Source organism: Pangasianodon hypophthalmus, chromosome 13 (assembly GCF_027358585.1).
Source record: "Pangasianodon hypophthalmus isolate fPanHyp1 chromosome 13, fPanHyp1.pri, whole genome shotgun sequence".
NCBI classification, from domain to species: Eukaryota; Metazoa; Chordata; class Actinopteri; order Siluriformes; family Pangasiidae; genus Pangasianodon; species Pangasianodon hypophthalmus.
Window position 1 is genome coordinate 25,602,365 of NC_069722.1, and position 26,212 is coordinate 25,628,576.

Consider the following 26,212-nt stretch of genomic DNA (forward strand, 5'->3'; position numbering starts at 1 on the left):
ATATTTCAGGAAGATCCTTGAACACAGGCAGAGTTTTTATATACCATAATATACTATACTATACTATAATATAATATAATGTACTATAATATAATATAATATAATATACTCCACTCCTGTAAAGCACAGGTAAAGCACATGCTCAGCAGTACAGCAGCGTTTCTGGGTCACATGTTTATACGACTTCCAACACAACACTTTATGTTCTTGGCACAGTTTCAATAACAAAGGTTAAAAGTCACGAGACGCTGAGACGCTGAGAACACGAGTGTGTGGATTTTATTACAGGTTGCTGTGTTTTTCCCCCAAACGACTTCCTGTCTGAAGACATGAATTTGCCTCGTTAAAGATCGGGGGCTAATAAAGTACAAATGTACAGGAGGAAGTGAAATGTAAACAGTAGAATAGTTTTACGTGTCGAGGATGTAGCACACTGAGGATGTTTGAAAGAAAAGGAAAAGGAGAGATAAACATGTTTAAAGTAAATATGTCACATGACCTCAGTCTCTTATTCCCACTCTGACCTTCACACACACCTCCATCATCAGAACGAGTCCAGATCACAGACAGGGCTTTCATCAATATGATAGAAATATAGTTTAGATCAGGATTATACACACTTTGTGTACACACTGTCTTTAAAACAAATCCAAACCCCATTACAGAAATCAGTTTATGTACAGACTCAATAAAACTCTTCACTCGTACTAACAATCCTAAAAACACAGTCTGATGGCAATAAAAATCTCCCACAGCTTTCATTTTAAAAAACATTATCCCTGAATTCTGGGCTGTGATTGGTCAGAAGGTGTTGATTAATTCTCTATAACAGCAGCTCTGACAGTAGTGCAGCTGCAGATCACAGCTTTATATTAATACCTTATCGTTTCTATAGTAACAGCTCATTCACAGGGACGTGTTTCTATAGTAACAGCTCATTCACAGGGACGTGTTTCTATAGTAACAGCTCATTCACAGGGACGTGTACAGTGGACGCTCCACATAAACGGATTGAAAAAATCGTTGACATGGTGAAGTTTTCTGACATCTTCAGGAGTTTACGCATCTTTGCGGTTTCTCAGTAACATAATGCCTTATGTTTTTTGTCTCATTAACTACAAGAGAGAGAATAAAGAGAGGCTGGTGAGGGAACGAGTGTTTATAGCTGCTATAACGTAAGAGACATCAGGAACTCACCTGTTTCACTGACGTTCTGCAACATTAAATGTAACTATAAATGGATAAAAAGTATTATGTGTTGTAAATTGCTGTGGTATAATAGAGGACGTGCTGTTACAGGAAAACAGAGTGTTCTGTTCATCACTTAATTAATATTTTTAGGTTTTAAACACAAACTTTCACGCTTTATAAGGGCTTGTATGAATACTGACGTGGCTCCGCCCACCTGAGTCAAGTTTTTGAAAAATGCTGAATGTTCCATACATCATGCAGTGCTACGTGAGATGAAGACAATATACTGAGTGTAAGCCATTATATACAAATGTTATATATTATAAAAAAACGAGGATGAGGTGAGTCAGTCAGACGTGTCAGTCGTATGAGATTAAATTAGAGATTTAATTAAATAGTGATTAGTGTAATCTGTAAACTGGTGCCGGAACAGGAGAGAGATTTAGGACAGTGTTACTTCCTCACTTCACATTATGTCATCTTTCTCCTCTTCATCATGCTCATTAGATGAATTTTCTGTGATAGTGTATCTGTGTAGTGTTTAATCAGCGCCTGGTGTTAGGTGTGTGTTTAGTGTTGAGTTTAATTTCAGTTAAATCTAAACCTCAAGCATTAGTTTATTGTGCTCACTGGAGAGAAAAAGCTTTTGGGTTAAACACAAGCTTCTGTACCTGAGCTATCAGTTTACACCTGCGTTTAGTTAAGCTCTGTGCGAGTGTACGACGTGTTCTCACCTGGATGACATTAGATATTTTTTACATATTAATAATAATAGAGTAATCATGTGACATGTTGAAACCTGGCCGCCGGGTTCGGAGGAAGTTGAGACGTCACAGTGAGTGAATCAGCCACCTGGTGGGAAAATCCTAACGTCAGACGAGCTTCTGTTCCACTTATCACTCAGCAGAACCTGTTCTAGATCCTAGCGTAGGCTGTAACAGTAATCACATTCATTTATTTATCTTTTAATCAGTGTTTTTGTGGCCGAACCGAACTAAAAATTCACACGAGATTTACTGTGTGTGTGTGAAGATAAACACTTCAATCAGCCTCAACACTCACAGAGTCGCTCGGTTACTGTGAGAACGTCACGATCAGAGATTATATTCCACGTTTAAAATATATTAATGCTCATTAATGTGATTAAAAAAGCATCTTACTCTGATTCAAGGTTTACACCTTTGAAGGAATGAAAGATAAATTAATAATATGATACGACAAACTCTGTGATAAATAATAAAAATGTTCATCTCTTTAAGAAAACTCTGTATGGAACTCTAATATATCTGAACGTTTGACTGTAAAATCTGTGTAAAGTGATTAATCAACACTTTAGAAGTAGTAATATTCTGAATAATCTGATGACACGGCGTCAGTAAAGTTCTGTAAAGATTTTTACACACAGATCGACGTGAGTTTGTTGGACTGTATTTTTCCTCCCTGATCTTTCTGGTTCCGCTCGCGTGATGGATGCTGTTACTTCACAGCCCTGTTGAACCTGCACCAGTTTCTGTAATGAATCAGAGTTTGTTGATTGTTTCAAGATCATAATTATCCTCTGTATGAACACGTCGTGACATTACACTTCAGTTAGACGGTCACGCCTCTCAAACAATCTTAAACAGCTACTTCCTGTTTTAATCCCATCACGTCAGTCACATGACCGGAGAAAAGAAAGAATGTGAGATACAGACAGAGAAAAGTTCCTCTCTGCACGTTGTTTAGGACGATTCTGAGATTTTAAAAGTCTCATTTTAGTAGAAATTCTGAACTGAATTCCAGCTGTCCTCACTGAGAGAACGTCCATCCACCTGCTGTCCTCACTGAGAGAACGTCCATCCACCTGCTGTCCTCACTGAGAGAACGTCCATCCACCTGCTGTCCTCACTGAGAGAACGTCCATCCACCTGCTGTCCTCTCTGAGAGAACGTCCATCCACCTGCTGTCCTCACTGAGAGAACGTCCATCCACCTGCTCGCCCACACCATCTCACCGTCCACCTGTCCAACACGTCCAACATCTCTTTAGCAGAGTGTGAACAGCTACAGGAACCTTTTAAGGAACCCCAGAAGTATTTCAGAGACTCACACATTTTTTTTCCGGGACTCAAGATGTTATTCAGGGACTTTTTAACAATCTTTCCAAATTCTTTTCAGAAATTTTTCAGTGATTTAGACCTTTTTTTCCAGAACCATGAGAATTTTGTAGGAACCCAGGAGCTTTTTCTGGAACTCAGGAACTTTTTTAGAGATTCTGGACATTTTAGGGACTCATCCACCTTTCAAGTAACTCCAGGTTCTTTTCAGAAGCTCAGAAACCTTTTCAGGAGCTCCTTCAAGAACCAAGACATATTTTTAGGGAGTCAGTTAATTTTAAGAGACTTAGGACCATTTATACAGGACCTCAGAAAAAAAAAGAAAAAGCCCAGAATCCTCTTCAGTGATAGAGGAACTTTTTTAAGAGCCCAAAAGCCTTTTCCGAGTTCCAGGAATCTTTTTTTTTTAAGTTCCTGTTCTAGAGAAAAAGCTTTTCTACAGACCCAGAACTACTGGAGGCGGAGCTTGTCCTGCTAAACGCTACTGATTCGTTAAACACAAACTTCACAGAATGGCCTGTACTTTATAAAAACTATTTTGTAAAGAAATATTAAAACAAGTTAAATGTCAGCGACAGTGAAAACATTACTGAGGATAAATAAATCAAATTAGTCATTAGGATTCATGATAATATGATTTTTTTTTCCTCGTCATGATTTTCTTGCTCAAGAAAGTGACACAACTGACATAAACATAAACATAATAATATTATACACTCCTTAATATTCATTATACACCCATTAATATTCATTATACACTCATTAATATTCATGATACATTTGAACAGTAAGTTGACCACCACTGACGGTGCCAGTAAAAAGCCCTGGGGAAAAACAGGTTCTGCCTCGTTACCTTCATTTCAGCTTCAGTTTTACCTGCTGAGCGAGATGATGATGGTGATCACGGTGACGAAGGCTGGGGAGAAGAAAAAGAAAGGAATTTCTGATTGTAATCAATGTGTGGAGATGAAAAAAAGAAAGCAGATAACAGAAAGAGAAAAGATTACAGATTATAAAGAATCTGACAGTAAGGAATGTTCCTGTGAATTTCTCTGTGCCGTGCGAGCTGGCGGACAAGTGGGTCAAGTTCTGAAAAAAAAAAAAAAGAGAGAGAAAAAACTTTTCTCTAGGGTTCTTTATACAACCTTCCAGAGTTCCCACAAAAGGTACCAAAGAACCTGCAGTGCTTCTGGATTTTACTCTTTTTAAAGAGTTAAGGAAACAGGATGTGACATCAGTGACCTGTAGGAAAATACAGAGTAGTATTTAGGTGTGTGATATTCAGCAGGTACAGGAACTCGGGTTTCAGAACATTTCTGTTCTGCGCTTGTGTTCAGGTCAAAACGAAGCCTTTTAAAACTTTACGTGAAGCTGTACAATGTTTTCAACATGTAACTTCACGTGCTTGGCTCATTTTCTCCACTGAACATAAAAAAGGACAAGTTTACTTTCTGGTTCATTTGCTAAACTTTATATTACAGTTACACACACGTCACGTGCGAGTCCTTCTGAGCCGAGAATAAAACCGAGTTCTAACAGACACCAGTGATTTTCACAGAAATGAAATAAACAGGTGAGTGTGTGATGAGCTACAGCGCTTCTAACCTGCAGTCTGCAGCACACTGAGGTGTTGAACCTGTTTTTCTCAAGACCAGTAAACAAATGATCAGGCTGGATTTGAATTTCACTCTCACGTGGCAGCTTTTTTGCATCTTTATGTCGTGTAAAACTGTTAAACCTGATTTTCAACAGCATTGACAACTGCTTTGTTAAAGTTGTTATTAAATTAAATCCTCTGTTACGAGGCTGTAATTTGAATCTGGCTAAAGTGGGTGTGGCTTAGAGAGTTTATTAAACTCCTCCTGGAGGCTGATGATGTCACTACCTAAACGAAGTGCGGTGCACGTAGACTTCCATCCGCAGATCCTGCATGATAACGTAGCTAATGTTAGCTACAGATGAGATGGAGGTTGTCATGGTAACGTTCTGACATTTTGCCAGGTTTAAATAAAGTTTGACGGAGAAAATAAGTAACTCGAGACTGAAATCCCTCTCATGTGAGCTAGCTTACTAGCAGTTAGCTAACCCACTACGTCAGTTAGCGATATTTGTGTATTAAGGAAGGCAGGACATGGGTGTGTTTCCAAATTTGCATATTCATGTATATTCATGATGATCAGCCAGTTTTAAGTTGTTTTTTTGGGCTTTTAACAGAAACAGAGCAATTCTCTTGTTTCTTTTGGTTTTAATGATTAAAATGACGCTCTGAGGAGAACTTTATTACATGATTTATTACATAAGCTCTGTGAGTGAAGGTGGATTTTCTGTGCAGTGGAGAATGGAGTCATGCAGCTCTGCATCGACACGAATCTGCTGAATCGGCGTTTTCACACTGTAAACAGAATTCCCAACTGATGAGTCACGACGCAGATGTTTTAAACTGAGCTTCATCACTTCCTCGACTTCACCCCTCACATTACAGTCTGCGTTTCTGAGTCTGTGTGTTGACATGAGTGTAAAATGAGCGTTACATGTGTCTCACCTCCCTCTGTGTATGTGTGTGTGTGTGTGTGTGTGTGTGTGTGTGTGTGTTAGACCATAGCCGTGGTCATGGACCTCCTCACAGACCTGCTCATCCTGCAGGATCTTCTGGATGCAGCGAGTAAGCGTGGTGTTGCCGTGTACCTGCTGCTGGACGATAACGGTATTCCTCACTTCCTGGACATGTGCAACCGCCTGCAGATCTCTGCTCAACACCTCCGAGTGAGAAAACACACACACACACACACACACATATATATATAAATGTATAGATACTCCATCTCCGCTACTGGAACATAATCAGTGACATGTATCTATAGTGAATTTCCACATTTCTGCTAAGTGGAGAAACTATTATATAAAACACTCAAATACAACAAATATAGTGTGTATCTTTATAAAAATAATAAGCCTCAGAGGCTCCGCCCACTGTGTCTGATCTCTTTTGTTCATTTTTTACGCTGTGAGTTTCAGAATCTTCCTGTTGTAATCTAATTCTTAATAAAAATTCACTCTTGTGACACTTGAAGCTTTTCAGATCCAGATTTAATGACCTTTTAAACAGTTCACAGAATCCCGTCTTTAAACTATGAAGCAGTTTCACTGTGTCACGAGTTTCATTTCATTGTGGCACGAGTGCAACGCAGTGATGAAAGTGAAGAACAGTCTCACACACATCCAGCGCTTCATTTTTAAAAAGAAATCCTGGGTTTGGCTTTGTACAGAAATATAATCTTTTGTTGTGTAGATCATACAGTGTGTGTGTGTGTGTGTGAATGACATGCATTCCATCGAACACACTCCTCTTCCTATTTCTTATCAGCTCTAAAACCAGAATCCGTGTTTCAGTTTGAGCAGAAATCCGAGACTCTGTTTGTGATGAAACGCAGATCTCTGTGCAAGCGCTGTGTGTGTTTACGCTGAAGCAGCACCAGTGTGTAACTTTAACAAAAAGTCATTTGTGTGTTTGTGGCCACGTCGCTTCAGTTTCCATTCAAATCCCCCTGTGTGTTAACTCCCCGCTTTGTACAGGGAAAGAATTACTGCTGAAGCCTGGCCTACAAAACACACACACACACACACACACACACACACACAGTGTAATACTGTTACAGTCTCCATGGTTCCTGAGAACTGAGAGTAAAAACAGCTCAAGAAACTTGTCTCTGTTCTTTTATTTCCTAAAATTCTCTCTCTCTCTCTCTCTCTCTCTCTTTCTTTCTCAAAAGGTCACTTTATTGGTGTGATAAATACTAACATTTGTATTACTGAAGCTTGGATACAGACTTTGGGAACAAATTTGAAAATAACTACAGAAATAAATAAATAGAAAAAAATTTACATTCAAACATAACAATACAGTCAAAGAGAAACACTAGTAATGACATTTATAGAACCCTCTCTCTCTCTCTCTCTGTCTCTCTCTGTCTCTCTCTCTCTCTCTCTCTCTCTGTCTCTCTCCCTCTCTCTCTCTCTCTCTCCCTCTCTCTCTCTCTCTGTCTCTCTCGCTTTTCCTTCTTTAGTCTCTGTTTCTTTTTCCATTTTTTCCACCTGAACTCAAGTTCCCTTTTTTGGCTCACAGTCTTTTCTCTGCAGTGGCTCTCTCTGTAAATACCAGCGGGCACGCCTCTGTGTGTGTGTGTGTGTGTGTGTGTTTAAACACACACTGCTCCATGACCAGCTTCTTGCTGGATGTTTGTTTAAGTGAGGAGTGTTTAAACCTCACCTTCTCTCTAAGTAATAAAAACACATCATACAGTCGAATGCAAAAGTTTGTGCACCCTCAGGACAAAGTAAAGATAACGGTGTGTAATCACAAGCAACACAAATGGTTAAATAAAGCTACATCGGCATTTATGTTGGTAGGGGCACAAACTTTTTTCATCATCGTTAGCAAAATTATAAACCACATTTATGATATACGATATAAATGTATGTGATGATGTTAGTTTTGGTGGAGCAACTTTAAAGAAATATATACATTTCCATACATTTTATAAATAATTATGAAAATTATTAAAATATTTATTTAGAGAAATTAAGGGGAAATTGTCACTTTAACAGATATTTAGATAAAACTTCAGGATGTAAATAAAGAGCATGTCATGTGACTGATACCTTTTTTTTTTATTTTTATATCGTTTTCAAACAAATTTATGATGTTTTAGTAAAAACTGTATATTATTATTAGTGATCTGTCAGGATTTTTCAGAGATCGGGTCACGGTAATGATTTCTCCCGGTGATTATTGAGTATTAACGTTTTAAAAGTGGTGAACGTTGCAGTGACAGTGAGGGTGAAATCAGTATTTGTGTGGTTTGTGGTTGTTTTGTCAGAACATGCGTGTGAGGATGGTGAGAGGATGCGGTCTCGCTATGTCCTTCGGAAAGCTGCCAGGATCATCGTGCTCCAAGTACATGCTGGTGGACGGAGAGAAAGTGATGTTCGGCTCGTACAGGTCGGATTTCACGTTTATGTAGCACCTTCTTGTATATTTAAAATAGAACTAAAAATGCTAAAATTTAATTAGACAAAGCCAACGATATGTTATTAATTGATTTGTTTGTTTATTATTTTGCTCCTTCATTCTATCAGTTATTTATTTCCGTCTCCTCCCACACAGTTTCACCTGGACCTCGTCTCGGATGAACCGGAACACCATCACCGTCATGTCCGGTCAAGTGGTCGACTTCTTCGATAACGATTTCCGCGAGCTCTACGCCGTGTCCGACAAAGTGGACCTGTACCACGAGTTCCACATTCCCAAACCCCCCAAACACACGATCCCCACCCCGCTCCTGAAAGCTCCGCCCACTGCCACCCAGCCCGCTTTACCTGCATCCACCTCCCGCTTTCAGGTGTCTCTGGGAGAATCCAAACAGGTCAATCTGAAAGTTCCTGCTCACAAATATCACAATCCCAAATACGCCCTGGTGGTGGGAAACAGTTTAGGCCTCACGGGATCGCTGCAGGATCTGACCAGGCTCAGGGAAATCGCCAGAAACAGCTCGGAAAGCAACATGGAGAAGTTACTCCACACCAGTGGAGGCACTAAAGAGCCATCAGACAGAGCGTCCCAGGAGGAGACGAGTGAAAGTAAAGAAGATGTAAATAAATCGCCATTGTTCGGTTCAAAAAAGCAGCGCAGCTCCTTCAGGCTGTTCCTCAAAGGCAGGTCACCCAATCAGAGTCCAGATTTAAAGACAGAGAATCATAATCACAACACCTCAGACGTGAAAACAGCCAATCAAATCAAAGACTCACCTAAGCCTGCCAATCACGTCAAAGACTCACCTAAGCCTGCCAATCACGTCAAAGACTCACCAAAGCCTACCAATCAGATCAAAGACTCATCCAAGCCTACCAATCAGATCAAAGACTCACCTAAGCCTACCAATCAGATCAAAGACTCACCAAAGCTGGCCGGTCAGATCAAAGACACATCAAAACCTGCCAATCAAATCAAAGACTCACCAAAGCTGACCAATCACACGAAGGAGTCGCCGAAGACGGTTAATCACGTGAAGGAGGTGCAGCCTGAGAACTCGCAGATTCCCAACGGCAAACACACGCCACCCTCTCCGTTACGGGAAAAACCCGAGAGTGCGGTCATAGACGAGCTGGACGATTCGTTCGTGATCATAGAAAAACCAAATGTGATGAAGTTTAAAAACAAAAAACCCTCCAGACTGCCGCAGAGAAGCGTGTCCATGCAGGTCATCAGCACAGGAGCCGAGGAAGGTACGATCCACTCTTCATCCTTCAACACGACAAAACATAAAAATATCGCCAAAATGGACGCAATCAGAAAGTTACCGTACGTTATCATTACGTGTTAGCCTGTTAATGCTAGCTATCTCCTGCGTCGTTCATACACTTACTAACCAGAATATTCCTCCAGAATCCAAAGCTTACGTTAACTGTAAAGGCTGGACGATAAGTTATATATGTACTGGAAATCATAAACAGATTACTGCAATACACAATATGTTTCATGATATATAGTTTCACTAACAGACTGCAATGAAATTTAAAAAAATACACCTTTAAATGAACTCAATGATACGTTTATGCTATGGCTACAAAAATAAATGAACATTTAAAAGGAAAATAATCTGTAAAAATATTTTACAGTTTCAAGTTTAATACAGTAGAAAACATTAAGATCAAGTAAAGTGCTTCCAGAGTTTGAAATCTTTAAGAAACAATGACGATGTCTCACGATAAATGTATTGTGCCATAATTTATCACGATATCGATATCTTCGTCCTGCTCTAATGATTATGACTATTTACACAAAGCTCATTAACCAGTTAACAGCTTAATAACTCACCCGAGGCTCACCAAATAACCAGCGAATGTTTAAATGCTAATTCCTAGGAGGAGCTCCATGTCATCTGTAGATCCTCACACAGGGTTCATGTTAAAACTGTCACCCCCTAGTGGCCTGGAGCTGTTTCTGTAGCTGAAGGCGGTTTATGAAAATGTCGCAGGAACTTTAACACATTTATTTACTCTAAAAGAAGCTCCACAGTTTAGTCTTGTGTCTAAAATAATCATTTTAATCTACAGAAATATAGAAACCAAAGCCCACGAAATAGTTTTAAAGATCAGAGACCAAAATTCTGCATGTTTTAAACACAACCCGAATGTGTATGTGTGTGTGTGTGTGTGTATGTGTGTGTGTGTGTGTGTGAGAGAGAGGGAGAGTAGCTGAGTTGCATTGCAGCTGTTGCATGCAGGATTAGCGTCAGTGAAACTTTTGATCATTTTTAATTTATCCAATAAATATAATGAACAACTTTACAGCTCAAGTCCACCTCATGAACGCTTTGCAATATAAAATGTCAAAGGAATGTTTGTTTTCTACTTATTGCTGCTGAAATGTTGTGTAGCATTTAATATCATTTTCTTTAAAAATGCAAAGTTATTATTATTAATAAGAAGAAACCATTACAGATTCAAATCGCATTAGATTATCATTTTGGTTTTCAGAATGCTGACTGGAATGGAATATTTGCACGTCTCGTCTGTGATGAAACTCTCACAGCGCTAAAGTTAACGTATGTTGAGATGCTAACATCTCCATGTTACGCAGTGATACGATCACATTACTGGAATTTATGCACTGATTTATAGAAAACAACAATAATTATAAAAAGTGAGGCTTTATTTCTGGTTGTTCCTGTTATAATAATCGGTTTAATTTAGATCATCCTCATTCTTCTTTTTGTTATCTTTTCCTTTTTACCTCTAATGAGCTCAGAGGAGATTCAAAACAACATCAGAGACATTTTAAGACTTTCCCAAAGTGACTGCAGGAGAAAACGACTAAACACGACTAAATGCATCAGACAAAAAGCTTCTGTTTTCCCCAGCACACCTGATACACCTGATACACCTGATACACAAAACAATCACCAAAATGCACAAACTGGACAAAAACTGGACAAAATTTCCACAGAAGCTTTAAGTGTGAACGGAGCTTTAATCTAATGTTCAGGATATTCCAGCTTCACCCCAGTTTATCGTGTATGATTGTGAAGAGTTTGTGAATTGAATGAAACAGGTTTCTCTGAGCTTTTCAGCAGAATAATGCAGCCTTTGTGTCTTTTCAGGCTCCAAAGGACAAAAACGCAGCCAGAAGAAGTCGTGCATTCAGTCCTGAGATCAGTGGACATTTAACACACTCACAGTAGAAGACAGAAACATTACGCTGTGTAGAAATGGACAGAAATGCATAATAATGTAAATGTGATGTAATGTACAGTGAGAAATTGTGAAATATGTCAGAGCAGAATTTTCTAGACTGATGATATTTTTATTTCTGTGTAAGACGAGATCAGTCGACTCATCTGAGACGACGCTTCACCTCTGAAATGTGAGATATAAAAAATGTCAAAAGTGTTTGAAGTGAATCGAGGAAGTCAGTGTCATTAGCGTGATGTTTAGGAGACGGTCATGTGACCATGTGAAGAACACGTCGCCTCGTTTCATCACCTAAAGGAGTGTGGAAATGAAAAAGCTTACAGTTTTAGTAGAAGTTGAGAATTGTGTGTTTTTTGATGAGCTATGAAACTCCATGAGACGTGTGTGTGTGTGAGTGTGTGTGTGGATGCACTTGATTTTTTTAAGAATGTACATATGTTTAGTGACTGCAATACAAAGGGCCTTTAGAGCTTCAGTAAAGGTCATGCACTTGTGTTCCTGTGTTCTTTACCACACTTTAAATCCATTAAATCAAAATCTTGAAGCAGATAAATATTAAGAGCTGAGAAGGAGTTCATATTTCAGTGCTGTTGTATTTACAGGTGTGTAGACGTTATCTGTCCTGACCTCAGTACGCGTCCTGTAGGTGCGCCTCGGTTTCAATCCCCACCTTTGTTTGACTACTGAATTGCCACTTAATGTCTGCAGCTCACACACACACACACACACACGCACGCAAATGACCTACTTACACAAACTCTGAACTTTCCCTCATTAAATTGTCAGAAATGAATATTTTTCACCTGTTTTTATCTACAAACCCCTGCACAGTTATTAGAGGTCACGTGATGTGTGACTTTCTTTAATGTTGCAAAGAAATGAAAGAAAGTTGAGCAGCAGCTGGAGGTGTAGTGAGAGAGGAAGTGAAGAAACTCGACGCTTCAGACCACAAACCCAGTTTCAGCTTTGCAGAGCAGATCCACCGAAGCGGTAAAAAAGCGTTTGACTCAGCAAAGAGCAGAAAGAACGAGTGCGATGTTGAAAAGGTCACCTCCATTTCACTGCAGTGGAAGTTCACATTCCACAGGTTTCACTGTAATCAAAAAGAAACTACATTAAACTACATTAAATGTAGTCTCATTATCTATCCAGATTTCCATCATTTCAGACTGAAAAAGAAATAAATAAAAATACAAAGATGAATGGAAATCCAATAATAATAATAATAATAATAATAATACATAATAAAACACAAATATATGCAGTGTTCAGTCTTTGTGTTGATTAAGAATGATGTACATTAAAGGAGCATTAGGTGAGATTCATCAATATTTATCACAGTTAGGTCTCTAACAGTTAAACAGGTGGAACTGAATAAGATTTGAATAAGTGTTTTTACAGCTTTTCTGAGATGGAGTGAAGTCGATGTGGCTATAAAAAGCCTGATGGGAGGCCGATGTGAACACAAACAAGCGTTCCAGACCCTAATACGGTTTTCCAAGCGGCTTTTCTCTGCCACATAATACACTTAAGCTGAGACCAGGGCTTAAACCACCTACTGATCACACACCGATCACCTACTGATCACACACCAATCACTTCCTGATCACACACCAATCACTTCCTGATCACACACCGATCACACACCAATCACACACCAGTCACCTACTGATCACACACCGATCACCTACTGATCACACGCCGATCACACACCAATCACTTCCTGATCACACACCAATCACTTCCTGATCACACACCGATCACCTACTGATCACACACCGATCACACACCGATCACACACCGATCACACACCGATCACTTCCTGATCACACACCAATCACCTACTGATCACACACCGATCACACACCGATCACACACCGATCACCTACTGATCACACACCGATCACACACCGATCACACACCAATCACTTCCTGATCACACACCAATCACCTACTGATCACACACCAATCACTTCCTGATCACACACCAATCACCTACTGATCACACACTGATCACCTACTGATCACCTACTGATCACACACCAATCACACACCAATCACCTACTGATCACACACCAATCACTTCCTGATCACACACCAGTCACCTACTGATCACACACCGATTACCTACTGATCACACACCAATCACACACCAGTCACCTACTGATCACCTACTGATCACACACCAATCACCTACTGATCACACACCAGTCACCTACTGATCACACACCGATCACACACCAGTCACCTACTGATCACACACCGATTACCTACTGATCACACACCAGTCACCTACTGATCACACACCGATCACACACCGATCACCTACTGATCACACACCGATCACACACCAATCACCTACTGATCACACACCGATCACCTACTGATCACACACCGATCTCATCAACATTCTTTCACACTCAGTCTTTATCGTCTCAGATTAACGACCTGACAGAAAAGAAAAGAAAGCGAATCCAAAACAAATCCGGAGGAGTGTGGAAATGAAAAAGCTCATGGTTTTAGTAGAAGCTGAGAATTGTGTGTTTTCTGATGAGCTATGAAACTCCATGAGGTGTGTGTGTGTGTGTGTGTGTGTGTGTGTGTGGATGCACTGGATGGACTGCAGGACTGCAAGTAATGTACATTTTTTTAAGAATGTACATATGTTTAGTGACTGCAATACAAAGGGCCTTTAGAGCTTCAGTAAAGGTCATGCACTTGTGTTCCTGTGTTCTTTACCACACTTTAAATCCATTAAATCAAAATCTTGAAGCAGATAAATATTAAGAGCTGAGAAGGAGTTCATATTTCAGTGCTGTTGTATTTACAGGCGTCCTGTAGGTGTCTAAATGGCAAATCCCTAAAAGAAGAGCTGAAACACTAACTACTCAATTAGGACAAAAGGAAAATGGCGCCCGCGAGTGTTGCCTTTTATGGCGTTTTGTGGGCGTGGCTAAATGTAAATCAGCTGTATGACTGTTGGAGAAGGTCAGACAATAAAGTGCAAGAAATTCGCTTATAAAATCTAATCAGCAGTGTTCTGGATAAATATCACACTGAAAAGCACAAACTGTATATTTAAGTCCATATCAGTGTTTAAAACGCTGCTGAGCGCGTGCGGAATAAAAGCATCTGATTATTAGTGCAGCACTGCAGCAGCACATCGCCACCTTCTGGACACCAGGGTTTACTACAGGCTCCCATCAGTAGCTACTGTGGAAATGATCTGATTAATATCTCAGTGAAAATCACACTGCATCAGAAACATAAAAACACTGGGATTTCTTTGTTCATTTCATGCAGAATAAATGTGTGTATGCTGTGAATGCAGCTGCAGTTGGATAAATATGATGAAGAATTCAGTTCAGTGTGTAATTATTTAATAATGAGTGCTCAGTGGAAAGGCAGTGTGTCTTCAGAACATCGCCACCTGCTGGACACAAGTGTGTAATACCTCATTATACCCCCAGTGTTAGTCAATAATGCAACCCATTATACATGTGAAAGTGCAGAATAAAAAACACACACAGCTTAAATACATTTAATACATGCGAGTTTAATAAATTAATCATCTCTATATACATCATTTTCACTCAAATTGTACATCTTTAAAACTTTGTGCCTTCATTTCACATTTCATAGATCATTTTGTACATTTAAACACACTTGTGTAAACGCAAATAAACGATGCACTGTTGCACTTTTCCACCACAGTGCTGTCAGGAGGTGTTGATTAGTTTCCTATAACAGTAGCTCTGACAGTAGTGCAGCTGCAGATCACAGGTTTCTGTGTGATTAATGCGCTCGCTCTAATATATTATCGTTTCCATAGTAACAGCTCATTCGCAGGGACGTGTACAGTTCACGTGCAGCTTGAAGTTTTCAGACATCTTCTTTGCAGTTTCTCGGTAACATGCGTAACAAGCTGTGTTAATTTTTTGTCTTATTAACTTCTAGAGAGAGAGAATAAAGAGACGCTGGTGAGGGAACGAGTGTTTATAGCTGCTATAACGTAAGTGACAACGGGAACTAACTCGTTTCACACAACATTTAATTTAATTATTAATGAATGAAGTGTGAAGTTAAAACTTGTAACTGATGGTAAATTGCTGTGGTGGAAGAGGAATAAAACGCTTGCAGAAGTGCTGTTATAGGAAAATATTTCATTACATCACATCAAAGTTGATTGTTTTCCTATAACAGCACATTCCCAAGTGTTTTATTCCTTACGGAAGTTACATAAACACTTTAAGCACACCTCACACTCATTCTAAAAACGATCAAACTAGTTTTTACAACACTGAAAAATCCTCACACATCACCTGAAAGGCACGACTTATGAAGCAGAGTTGATTTTAACCACAAGAGAGTTTATGTACAGTGTCAGCTTTAGAACCTGGATTAGAGATCAACATTTATATTACAGTTTAAAACCATTTAAAATACACAATACAGTGAATTAAGCTCCGCCCCTCAGACTAACAATAAACTAATACCATAGTTAATGCGAAAATGCAGGGGAGGGCGCGTCAGTGTGTCAGGCTTCATTTCCAAGAATAAATTCTTCCACTTCAGCCCAGTGCTAAGAGCTAAAAGATATTTTACACAGAACAGAGGAAGTGAAGTCGTGAGAACTTCAGCCTGATGGTCAGAAACCACACTGTAGTTCAATCGCATGACTTCCGAGTGACCTTAATCTCCTCAGAGCGACTTTCAGACTGAACCTTCAGTGATTAGAGTCTGACAAACAGAATTATCAATAAATCAATAAAACAGCACTTCTGCTTTATTTACTGCACTCTGTGTTGTTGTTGTTGATGATTTTCCTTTTGCGAGCAGACACCAGATCGTAGAACGGGTCTTTAGTGATGCAGGCCCTGAAGATTAAAATAAAACAGAAAGACATGTCAGGTTTAATTAATTCAGATTTAATAAATCCACTTTCAGAAATGAAATATTAAAGTAAAGGTACAGGCATTTGTTTCATTGTACAAAAGTAAACAAATGGCTTTAACATATTTTATCATGATGTTCACTTACATGTACTTTTTTTTTTTTTTACCTTAAATGTGTGTGTGTGTGTGTGCGTGTGTGTGTGTGCGTGTGTGTGTGTACCTGATTGCCTGAACCCAGTCTTCTCTCTCCTCAGCAGAAGAAGCGTTGATCCTGTACGCCTGGTGTTTCCCCATAACCACTTTACCATCCGGATCTGTTTTACACGCCTTTATCTTCTGTCCTTTACTGTTGAAGAGCTCGAAGCAGAACTGTACACACACACACACACACACACACACAGTGGGATTAAACACAATGTCACAAAGACTAAATCCACTTCTTGTGTGTGTGTGTATAACTGCTTTGTTCATACTGCACTGCTGTTATTACTCAGTGAACAAAGGCACCTTAGAAGTGTGCACTTTTACTTCTCTCATGAAAGTGAGTACTAAACTTCACACACACACACACACACACGCACACACGCACACACACGCACACACACACAGTGGAATTAAACACAATGTCACAAAGACTAAATTCACTTCTTGGGTGTGTGTGTGTGTGTGTGTGTGTAACGGCTTTGTTCATACTGCACTGCTGTTATGACTCAATGAACAAAGGCACCTTAGAAGTGTGCACTTTTACTTCTCTCATGAAAGTGAGTACCAAACTTCACACACACACACACACACACACATCCCTGATATTCAGATGTCCTCTAAAGGCTCGTTCATGTTCTAAAGTAAACTCTGTCACGTAAGTCATGTTTCAGCGGCAGTGTGACGAGCTGATCTGATTGGATACAGCAGTGCACATAACCACACCCCTTCCTAATATATTCATATGAACCACACCCATTTTCACAATTACATTACTTTTATCAGGATACAGTCTGCTCTGATATGCGACGATACTGCTGCGATCTTTTGCGTAGTAGGGCACATTAGGGGTCATTATTTAATTTAATTTTATTTTATTTTGATTTATTTTATTTGTACCTGTTTGTGTGGGTCGTCCACCTCTCTGATGCTCAGGTTCTCCAGAGGAATGATCCCTTTTGGTTCTTTGTCCTGAAGATGTAAACCAGAGGTCTTAATGTTCCATCCAAAGTAATGGTTTCGATTGCTGCTGATGCTGGTGTTATGTTATTTATTTATTATTTAGTCAGATTTTACTCACAGTGGTGTACTGGAAGTAGTAAAGGCAGCTGTCGGTCAGAATAAACCACCTCCTCTTCCAGGTTTTCACTCTGCCCCCTAGAGGACGGGGCGTGTTAGTGTGTGTGTGTGAGTAAATACTAGACTTACGATATTTTTATCCTCAAGTCTGAACATGTTTAGAAATATTTAAGAAAAAAGAATTAAAATTAAATAAAAGAAGTAGAAACACAAATATCTGTATCTTCTTTCATGGTACAAATTATAAAAACAAATAAAAGATGCATAGTGCACACAATAATTATTCATGTACTGACCATAAATTAATCATTTATCTTTATTTATTTATTAACTTACAATTACTTATCATTTATAAGCTTATAATTACTTTAAATGATACCGTGATAACATAACATAAATCCTAAAAGAACAGAGAAGCTGTAGGCGCGAGTCTCACCCTCTTTCATCAGCCATCCCTCTCGGTCAGGATTAAAGAAGGTGTGTGTGAGATCGTTCCCATCGTCCACTGGGATCTTAAACGGTTCACTCCTTATGCTCTCGTACAGTTTCTAAAAGAAATCAGGAGAAACCGAGGATTAAAAACACACACAGTGCTGAGAGACGCAGGTTCGTTCTGGTTCTCTCGTTAGGGAACTCATGAGGGAACTTGTTAGGGAACTTGTTAGGGTTCCTCACCGTCAGAAGGTCACTGGGAAGATCTCCTCCATGGTTGATGCCTCGGTTCATGCTGATGAAGCGCTCCAGAGAGGTTTTCTCCTTCACGTTGGGGTTGTGCAGGCTGGTGTTCAGCATGATGATGGCGAAGGACAGGATATAGCACGAGTCTGTGACGAGAACACACACAAACCCACGGCTTCTCTACATCAGTCTCTGTGTAGAAACACTCTGTTTGCTAATTTATCCCACAAATATTAATTCAGTCGTGTTGAATGTGTTCTGTTTGTACTCATGTTTGTGTTAATTGTGTACGAAAATGTGCTACATGTAAGAACATCTTCAGCTGCCAGAGTTAAAGAGAAAAGCTTGTCTTTTCTGTAAATCTTCCAGGATAAATTATTTTTCACTCTGTATTGTGAATCTCTAATGAGGGGTTCTACATTATAGGGTTCTACATTATAGGGTTCTACATTATAGGGTTCTACATTGTAGGGTTCTACATTATAGGGTTCTACATTATAGGGTTCTACATTGTAGGGTTCTACATTATAGGGTTCTACATTATAGGGTTCTACATAAGGGTCCCCAGAGGGACAACCAAGATTTTGTAAGAGTGAACGTTAGCTATGCACGCTTATTTGCTTGTTGTTGTTTTTTTTTGCATGGTCATGTGATCAGCTGATATTAAAATAGTGACATCACAATGTCCATAAATGGTAGTGACCACTCAGAGGTTAAGGTTCTGGTCCATTGACCAGAAGAGTGTGAGGTTAAATCCTAACAAAGCCAGACATTCACTGTTAGGTCTGAGAATAAAACTTCAAATCTTCAGCTGCTCAGCTCACACACTTTTATAAATAAATAAATGTCTGTATAGACTTTGCAATAATGTTGGAATAACCGTGAGTCAGTAATGTGTTGATAAAATTGTGTTTTGCTCTTTGTTATGAATGTGAACTGGGATACTGTGTGTTGTTAAGGTGTTTTTCTAGTGATGTTCCAGGTTCCTGGTGATGTTCCAGGCTCTCGTACCTGTGGACTGAAAGACGCCGGCGTTGCAGGTGCAGTATCTCTGAGCGAAGGCCTCCATCATGCGGTCGATCTTCTGAGCCTCACCTGGGAGACGGAAACTCCACAAAAACTGCCTGCGGACACAAACATCGAAAAAAAGTTCTGTTTTGTTACGGAGCTAACAAAATGACATCCTGTGAACTTCCTCATGGACTCTATCATGTCAAATCCTGGAAAAGAGACAAACACCATCCTTTTTGATGCTCTCCAAATGTTTCAGTATGTCTTCCTGCTTCAACAGAAACGTTTAACACATAAAACACAGGTCCAAATCTGTGCGCCAGTGAAAGTCGTCTCACGGTCGTGATTTTAGACTGTAAAGGTTATAAAGTTAGCAGGAATTCCTCAGCCAAATATCAGACACGCTCTAATGAGAATTATTCCCTACTGATCTGTAAACATTTTTAATTCTGTTCCTAATCCTGAACTTAAACTTGTGCAACTTTTCATTTTTTACAAGTTTGCACTTCTGTTCAACCTTTAACCAGTTTGCATGATGTGAAAAGAAGAAAAGAAGAAGGTTCCTCTTCACCCACCTCAAAGCCTGCACCAGGTTGAGGTCTGAGAACTCGTGAAGATCTACGAAAGCTTTCAGGATCTGCAGGTGGAATTCCTCTCTGAAATCATTAAAATCATACAAACCATATTCATTATAAACAGGTTCTTATGGAGAACTGATGAGGATCTGAGAGAGTTTTCAGGAACACACAGAATAATCTCATCCAGAAATATTGTCAGGGACGTGTACGTTGGACGTGACATAAAACGTGCCTGATCGTCATCGTGGAGATATTTCACAAATTCACGTGTAATTTTTTACGAGTTTGCACTTCTGTTCAACCTTCAACCAGTTTGCGTGATGAAGATGTGAAAAGAAGAAAAGAAAAAAGTTCCTCTTCACCCTCCACAAAGCCTGCACCAGGTGGAGCCTGAAAGTTTTTCTGTAAGGAGATGTTTATGTAACATGTATGGAAGGAGTCTCCAGTGTCAGCGCTTTGTAACAGTCAGAGGTGAAGCTGTAATTAAGTTTTCTGACATCTTCAGGACAGAGGAGTTTACGCTTCTTTGCGGTTTCTCAGTAACATGACAAGCTGAGGGTTTTTTTGGTCTTATTTATTTCGAGAAAGAGAATAAAGCGAGTGTTTATAGCTGCTATAACCTAAGTGACAACAGAAACTAACTTGTGAACATTAACTGTAACTGTAAACATTTTAACTACTTAACTGTAACACACACACACACACACACACAGTGTTTATTACTCGGTAATTCACTTTCAGCTGATTCTCACCAACATCTCAAAGATTTAATTAATAAAGTTCACATTTGCTAATAAAAGTCTGTAAATGATCTACTAAACATCCACAGCTGTAAACTGTAGCCGTGTTGGTGAGAATCTCGAGACGGTTTGTAGAGACAGGGTTTAAAATCTGCGTACCTTTCCCCGAGGAAGTTCCCGATGGCTGTTTTGTTGAGTCCGTCCTCTTTATACAGAAACTCAGCCACTGCTTCTGGAGTTTCATCCAACAGATCATTATCTAACAGGTACTGAATCCCCTATAACACACACGCACACACACACACACACACACACACACGTACATTAACATACAGTGATTGTTCATAAATAGTTATAAGTTCTAAGCATCATAAAAGGTGATCTATTTGTTTTCTGTGGAATAAATAGATAATAAAATGTTACAAATGCTTTCATAACATTTCATAACATCTGTTATAACATTCAAACAAATACCTAGTGAGAAAATATTAGCATTTAAGGCATAATGGCATAAAATTATAGCGGCTGTCATGATAACTAGTGACATAAAGTGCTATTACAGCTCATAACAGCATGTGAATGTCATGTCTATGTCACTCTTATGACATCAAGGACCAAGTAAAATGATGTTTAATATATTTCAGTTCATAATATTGGGTAAGAATGAAATATTATTGTCTGAGAAATATCATTTTGTGGGAAAAAAAACTATTTTTTAAGAGCAGGTGAAATGTAATTTATTAAAAATATTATTAAAAAATGTTTATTTAGTATGTTTTAATTCAGAGCTGTGAATATGGCTGTAATTAATAAAATGATGATTTCTCTTTCTCTTTTTTTTTGCGTGGTCATTTGTTCCATGCACCGTTCAATATCACTGATGTCGCCGGAAATCCGTCGTTTAACTGCAGCGAGTCTCTTTTCCAGTAGATGATGTTGAGATATGGTGCAGGTTTAAAGTGTGGCTTCATCTTGCATTTGTTCTTCACTGACACAGGATGTGGTTCTTTTCTCTCTTTTACACTTTCTTTACCTCCGTCCTATATCTCGTCTTTTACCTCGCTTTTTTTCCGTGTTGTGCTTCACACTTTATTCTTCTGTCTTAATTCTTTCAGTTTGATTTTCTCAACAAAAATAAAAACCTTGCCTTTATCGGGTCCATGTTGAACTTCTTCTTTCCACAGAGGAACATTCTGCTCATGATGACGTTCTTACTGACGAGGAAAAAAGATCAAAGGATCAGAGATAAAAACACAACGTGATGACATTCATGGTTTTATTATTTATGACGTGTGATGACATCATCAATTTCTCATTAAGTGGCTTTTGCACATCATATCGCTTTGTGTGCACATTTACAGGTTCTGCTTCTCGTTAACGCTGTAGTATACTGATAAAACAGGAAACACTCGCCCCCACACACACACACACACACACTCACAGTGAGCAGTGGTCTATCTCACTATGTGTGGTGTTTCCTGGTAAAGAACTATTTTGTGTCATGACCGTCGTTGTTACACTGAAAATGAGACTCGCTTCTTTTTTTCCGGTTCCTCAGTTCTTTTTCGGTTCTCCAGGGTGCTACGCCGAGAATAACACACTCTGACAGTAAAGTGACAGGAGCGGTGCTGATGATTTCAGAACAGTAACACTTCAACACTTCTGAACCTTTTTTGCAATTTCCTTTATAATTTAACTTTCTTCATTTCTCCAATGTTCTGAACAAGAACTATTCAGCTGGAATGATTTTATTTAAAACTGAGATCAAACTGATGTCTTGAAGGGTTCTTGAAGGGTTCAGTGGATCATTAAGATCATTAAGATCATTATTGGATCATTAAGGGTTCTTAGCTTCCAAAAAAGAGTCCTACTTGGAAACGCCTTGTTATAAAGTTCTACATAGAACCTTTAGGGTTCCTTTAGAGGGACAACTGAAGATCACTTAATGTCTCAGAGGGTACTCTTAGAAAGAAAGTGTTCTTTAAGGGATCATTGGATAATTAAGGCTTCTTAGCTCCCAAATAAATTCCATTTGGAGCCCTTTCTGTTGGGAAACACTGTGGTAGGGTTCTAAATAGAACCTTTTAAAGTTCCCCAAATTGTGAGTGGTGGTGTAAATCACTCAGGACATCATTCAGAGTGTACACTTAGCAGAAATCATTCTTCAAGGGTTCTTCAAGGGTTCTTTAAGGATCTGATAGATAATTAAGGGTTATTACCTTCCAAAAAAGGGTTCTACTTTGTTGTAGGTTTCTACAGAACTTTTATGGGTTCCGTAGAAGGGACAATGGCTCTAATGCTGGAAAGTGAACAGCAAGATAAACATTCACATATCAGAACAATTGACCATCTAAAGAACCCTTGAAGAACGCTTTTTTCTCTAAGACTGTGAGGAAGGATGGTTGATAGCATAATAGTTTTAATTGTTTGTATGACAGGAATTAAATACGTGTGGTTCTGCACTGGAGAACCCAAACTGTGAGTGGTGCTGTAAGTGACTCACTTCTCCTCGTTGGACTCCATGGTGTGGATCTCGCTCATAACGTTCTCAATCTCCAGCCGGAGTTTCTGTGAGAGACAATGTGGAAATATGATCGGTCAAGTGCTTCCAGGAAGTGTGTGTGTGTGTGTGTGTGTGTGTGAGTGTGAGTGATCAGGACATCATCTACCTGAATATCATCGAGAATGTTGTTCTTCTGCATTGTGATGGTTTCCATCGGCTTCTTCTCCTTCTCACTGAAACCTGATGGAGCTGTGAAGACAGAAAACATCTCACTATTCACTCTTCTTAATATTTCACTTTAAACATCATTAAACACATGAAAAGTCTGAAGTTCTGAGTAGAACCGAGAGACAAAACCATTTTAATTCAACCGTAGATCAGCAAACTGGTAAACTCTAACTGTGAAAGTATTCGGAGTCAGAGACTCGAGTCAGAGAGTTACGCCTGTATTTACATGAGGAAAGTTCCTGGTATTCAGAGTCAGGTTCTGCAGCTGCTTAAGTGGAGATTCTGAGCTTCAGATTATTAAAATCACCTGCGTGTAGTTCACGCCTCCGAGGTTACCGGATTGTTCTTGAGTAGAAGTGTCTGAGACAGAGTTTTACAATAACGTCTAGACCACCACCTCTAAACACAAACACTCATATTTAAATATAAAAAAACTCAGGGATAGAAAATACGGACTGAAGAAGAAACTAGCGTTATATTTAAACATAAATCCTACAAATCATAACTAAATCGAGGTTGTGAAATTGTAATGTGTGTGTGTGTGGAATGCAAGCATTGTTATCAGGAATCTGCTGTAAAGAAAACGTGCGCACGGTGTGAAGGATAAGCTGACCTAGCACTCATCTGCTACACTTACGGAGAAACTTTAACTTCATTCATCATTTCTTACATAAAATATTCCCTCCTCCAGATAAGCCACGCCTCTGATTAAGACGCGTCTCCTCTGATGTGTTCTGTGCGTAAACATAAAAACTTTTCATGGACTTTAAAGTGATGATATTATTAATTAATTAACAGTGTGATATTTATGTATTTAATTTTGTCTTTGAATGACGTTCCACAGTGTGTGTGAGTGAATTTACAGCTAAAACATAAATCTCAGCGTGACGTGTTGTGGTTATATTAAACTGTCAGACGGTGGCGCTGGACGTAACGCTGCTCCTCACTCGAGCCGAAATCACGCAAGAAACATGCGCTTAAGCTCAAGATCAGAATCCAGCGTACCTGAGACACGCCCCTGTTTTAGATTAACTCCGCCCCCTGTGCGTAACTCTCACGTAACTTCTGAACAGTGCTGAAGTGCGTCATTACGTCTGAGTTCTGAATACTGATGTGTGGAATGTGAAATTAATATGTACATGCATACAACTGAGTGCAAAAGTTTGCACACCCTTAGAACAACTACAAAGACCTGTATTTTAAACAAGAAGACATTCAGTTAAAATAACAAATTGTGTATGTTAAGATTTAGTTAGATACTGAAAAAGCCAGCATGAAACCAGTACAAAAGTTTGTGCCCCCTTTCTAAATGTGATATAAATAACTTTGATTAACTTGCTTGTTACACACTTTATATTCATAACCACCTCCAAACTCTTTCACATCCTCTGAGCATGTTTCAGATCCTCAGCTTTATTTTTTCAGTCTACTAAAGCCGTGAAGTCTTGTTTCAGGATTCACATTTTAATTTTAACATACTGTAATCACTACTGTATACACTTTCAATTTTTTCCCATTACAAAAAAAAAAACTATAATCTTTTGCACTCCAGAGTGAATGTGAAACTGTATGATTACACAATTTACACTATAATTATTCTTCATAATAAAATTATAGTTAATTGTGCACAAATATCGTCTCCATCTTTAAAGTGCATGTACAGTGCTGGGTTCTGTCTCGGTACCTTTCCCCCACAGGAAGCTGTCCTTTCTCGTCGTGTCCATGTTGACCTTGCAGGATTGGGACTGCAGAGAAAAAAGCATTTCATTTAAATAAATCAAACACTGACTCTCCCTTTGTGTGTGTGTGTGTGTGTGTGTGTGTGTGTGTGTGTGTGTGTGTGAGAGAGAAAACGTTTTGTGACGAGAAAATCTCTTCTCTTTCAGTAAAGGTTCCAAGTCGGACTGGAACCGAGTGCACAAACACACTTCTATTGTTTTGCTCTTGCAGAAAAACACTGCAGTTTATTTCACTGTACATGACATGAAAGATGTTTATTTAATTATAAATGTTTAAATGAAAGAGAATATAAATTATATTGATATAATATTAACACTAACATTAACACACATTTATAATAATTGCATATTTATACACTTGTGTGTGTGTGTGTGTGTGTGTGAGTGTAATCCCTGTATACATGAATTAAGATATATACATATTATTATTCATGAAGTAAAAATGAATCTTCTGCAAACCTTTTCACAGTGAAACGCTTTAAAATATTGAACTTTTTTCTTTCAGGAAGCAGCTGCGTTAAATCAAATGAAATAAATTCAACACGAGGCAAAATAACATTATTTCTTACCTTCATGTGTGTAGTTCAGTGTGAAATCCTCCAAACACCTTTCAGCTCATTTCACTGCACACAACACAGGACGAGTGAAGAACAACTTCTGTCTGTCTCTCTATCTCTCTCTCACACACACCCTTTCTCTCACCCTCTGTCTCTCTCTCTCTCTCTCTCTCTCTATCTCTCTCTCACACATATCCTCTCTCTCTCTCTCTCTCTCTCTCTCTCTCTCTCTGTCTCTCACACATATCCTCTCTCTCTCTCTCTCTCTGTCTCTCTCTCTCTCTCTCTCTCTCTCTGTCTCTGTCTCTCACACATATCCTCTCTCTCTCTCTCTCTCTCTCTCTCTCTCTCTCTGTCTCTCACACATATCCTCTCTCTCTCTCTCTCTCTGTCTCTCTCTCTCTCTCTCTCTCTCTCTGTCTCTGTCTCTCACACATATCCTCTCTCTCTCTCTCTGTCTCTCTCT

At 39.1% G+C, this 26,212-nt stretch overlaps 2 protein-coding genes across 2 annotated transcripts in view; one reads left to right on the forward strand and one right to left on the reverse strand.

The window, feature by feature from the left end:
* Positions 1-12,329, forward strand: part of LOC113523801 (protein FAM83F) — a 14,412-nt gene extending 2,083 nt beyond the window's left edge. Inside the window, exons 2-5 of the mRNA XM_053239469.1 lie at positions 5,882-6,049; positions 8,164-8,285; positions 8,451-9,568; positions 11,446-12,329. Of these exons, the coding sequence (XP_053095444.1) occupies positions 5,882-6,049; positions 8,164-8,285; positions 8,451-9,568; positions 11,446-11,495 (1,458 nt within the window). The 3' untranslated portion in view covers positions 11,496-12,329. The remainder of the gene's footprint in view (positions 1-5,881; positions 6,050-8,163; positions 8,286-8,450; positions 9,569-11,445) is intronic.
* Positions 12,330-15,072: 2,743 nt separating this feature from the next.
* Positions 15,073-25,903, reverse strand: LOC113523800 (cytohesin-2). The gene is made up of 14 exons (XM_026909868.3): positions 25,759-25,903; positions 25,135-25,195; positions 23,389-23,471; positions 23,223-23,287; positions 21,867-21,933; positions 20,879-20,997; positions 19,977-20,057; positions 19,402-19,514; positions 18,388-18,536; positions 18,149-18,260; positions 17,714-17,790; positions 17,533-17,604; positions 16,652-16,800; positions 15,073-16,413 (listed from the first exon to the last, which is right to left on the reverse strand). The coding sequence occupies exons 1-14, from the start codon at positions 25,762-25,764 to the stop codon at positions 16,323-16,325; spliced, it is 1,245 nt and encodes a 414-aa protein (XP_026765669.3). The 5' UTR covers positions 25,765-25,903; the 3' UTR covers positions 15,073-16,322.
* Positions 25,904-26,212: the final 309 nt, after the last annotated feature.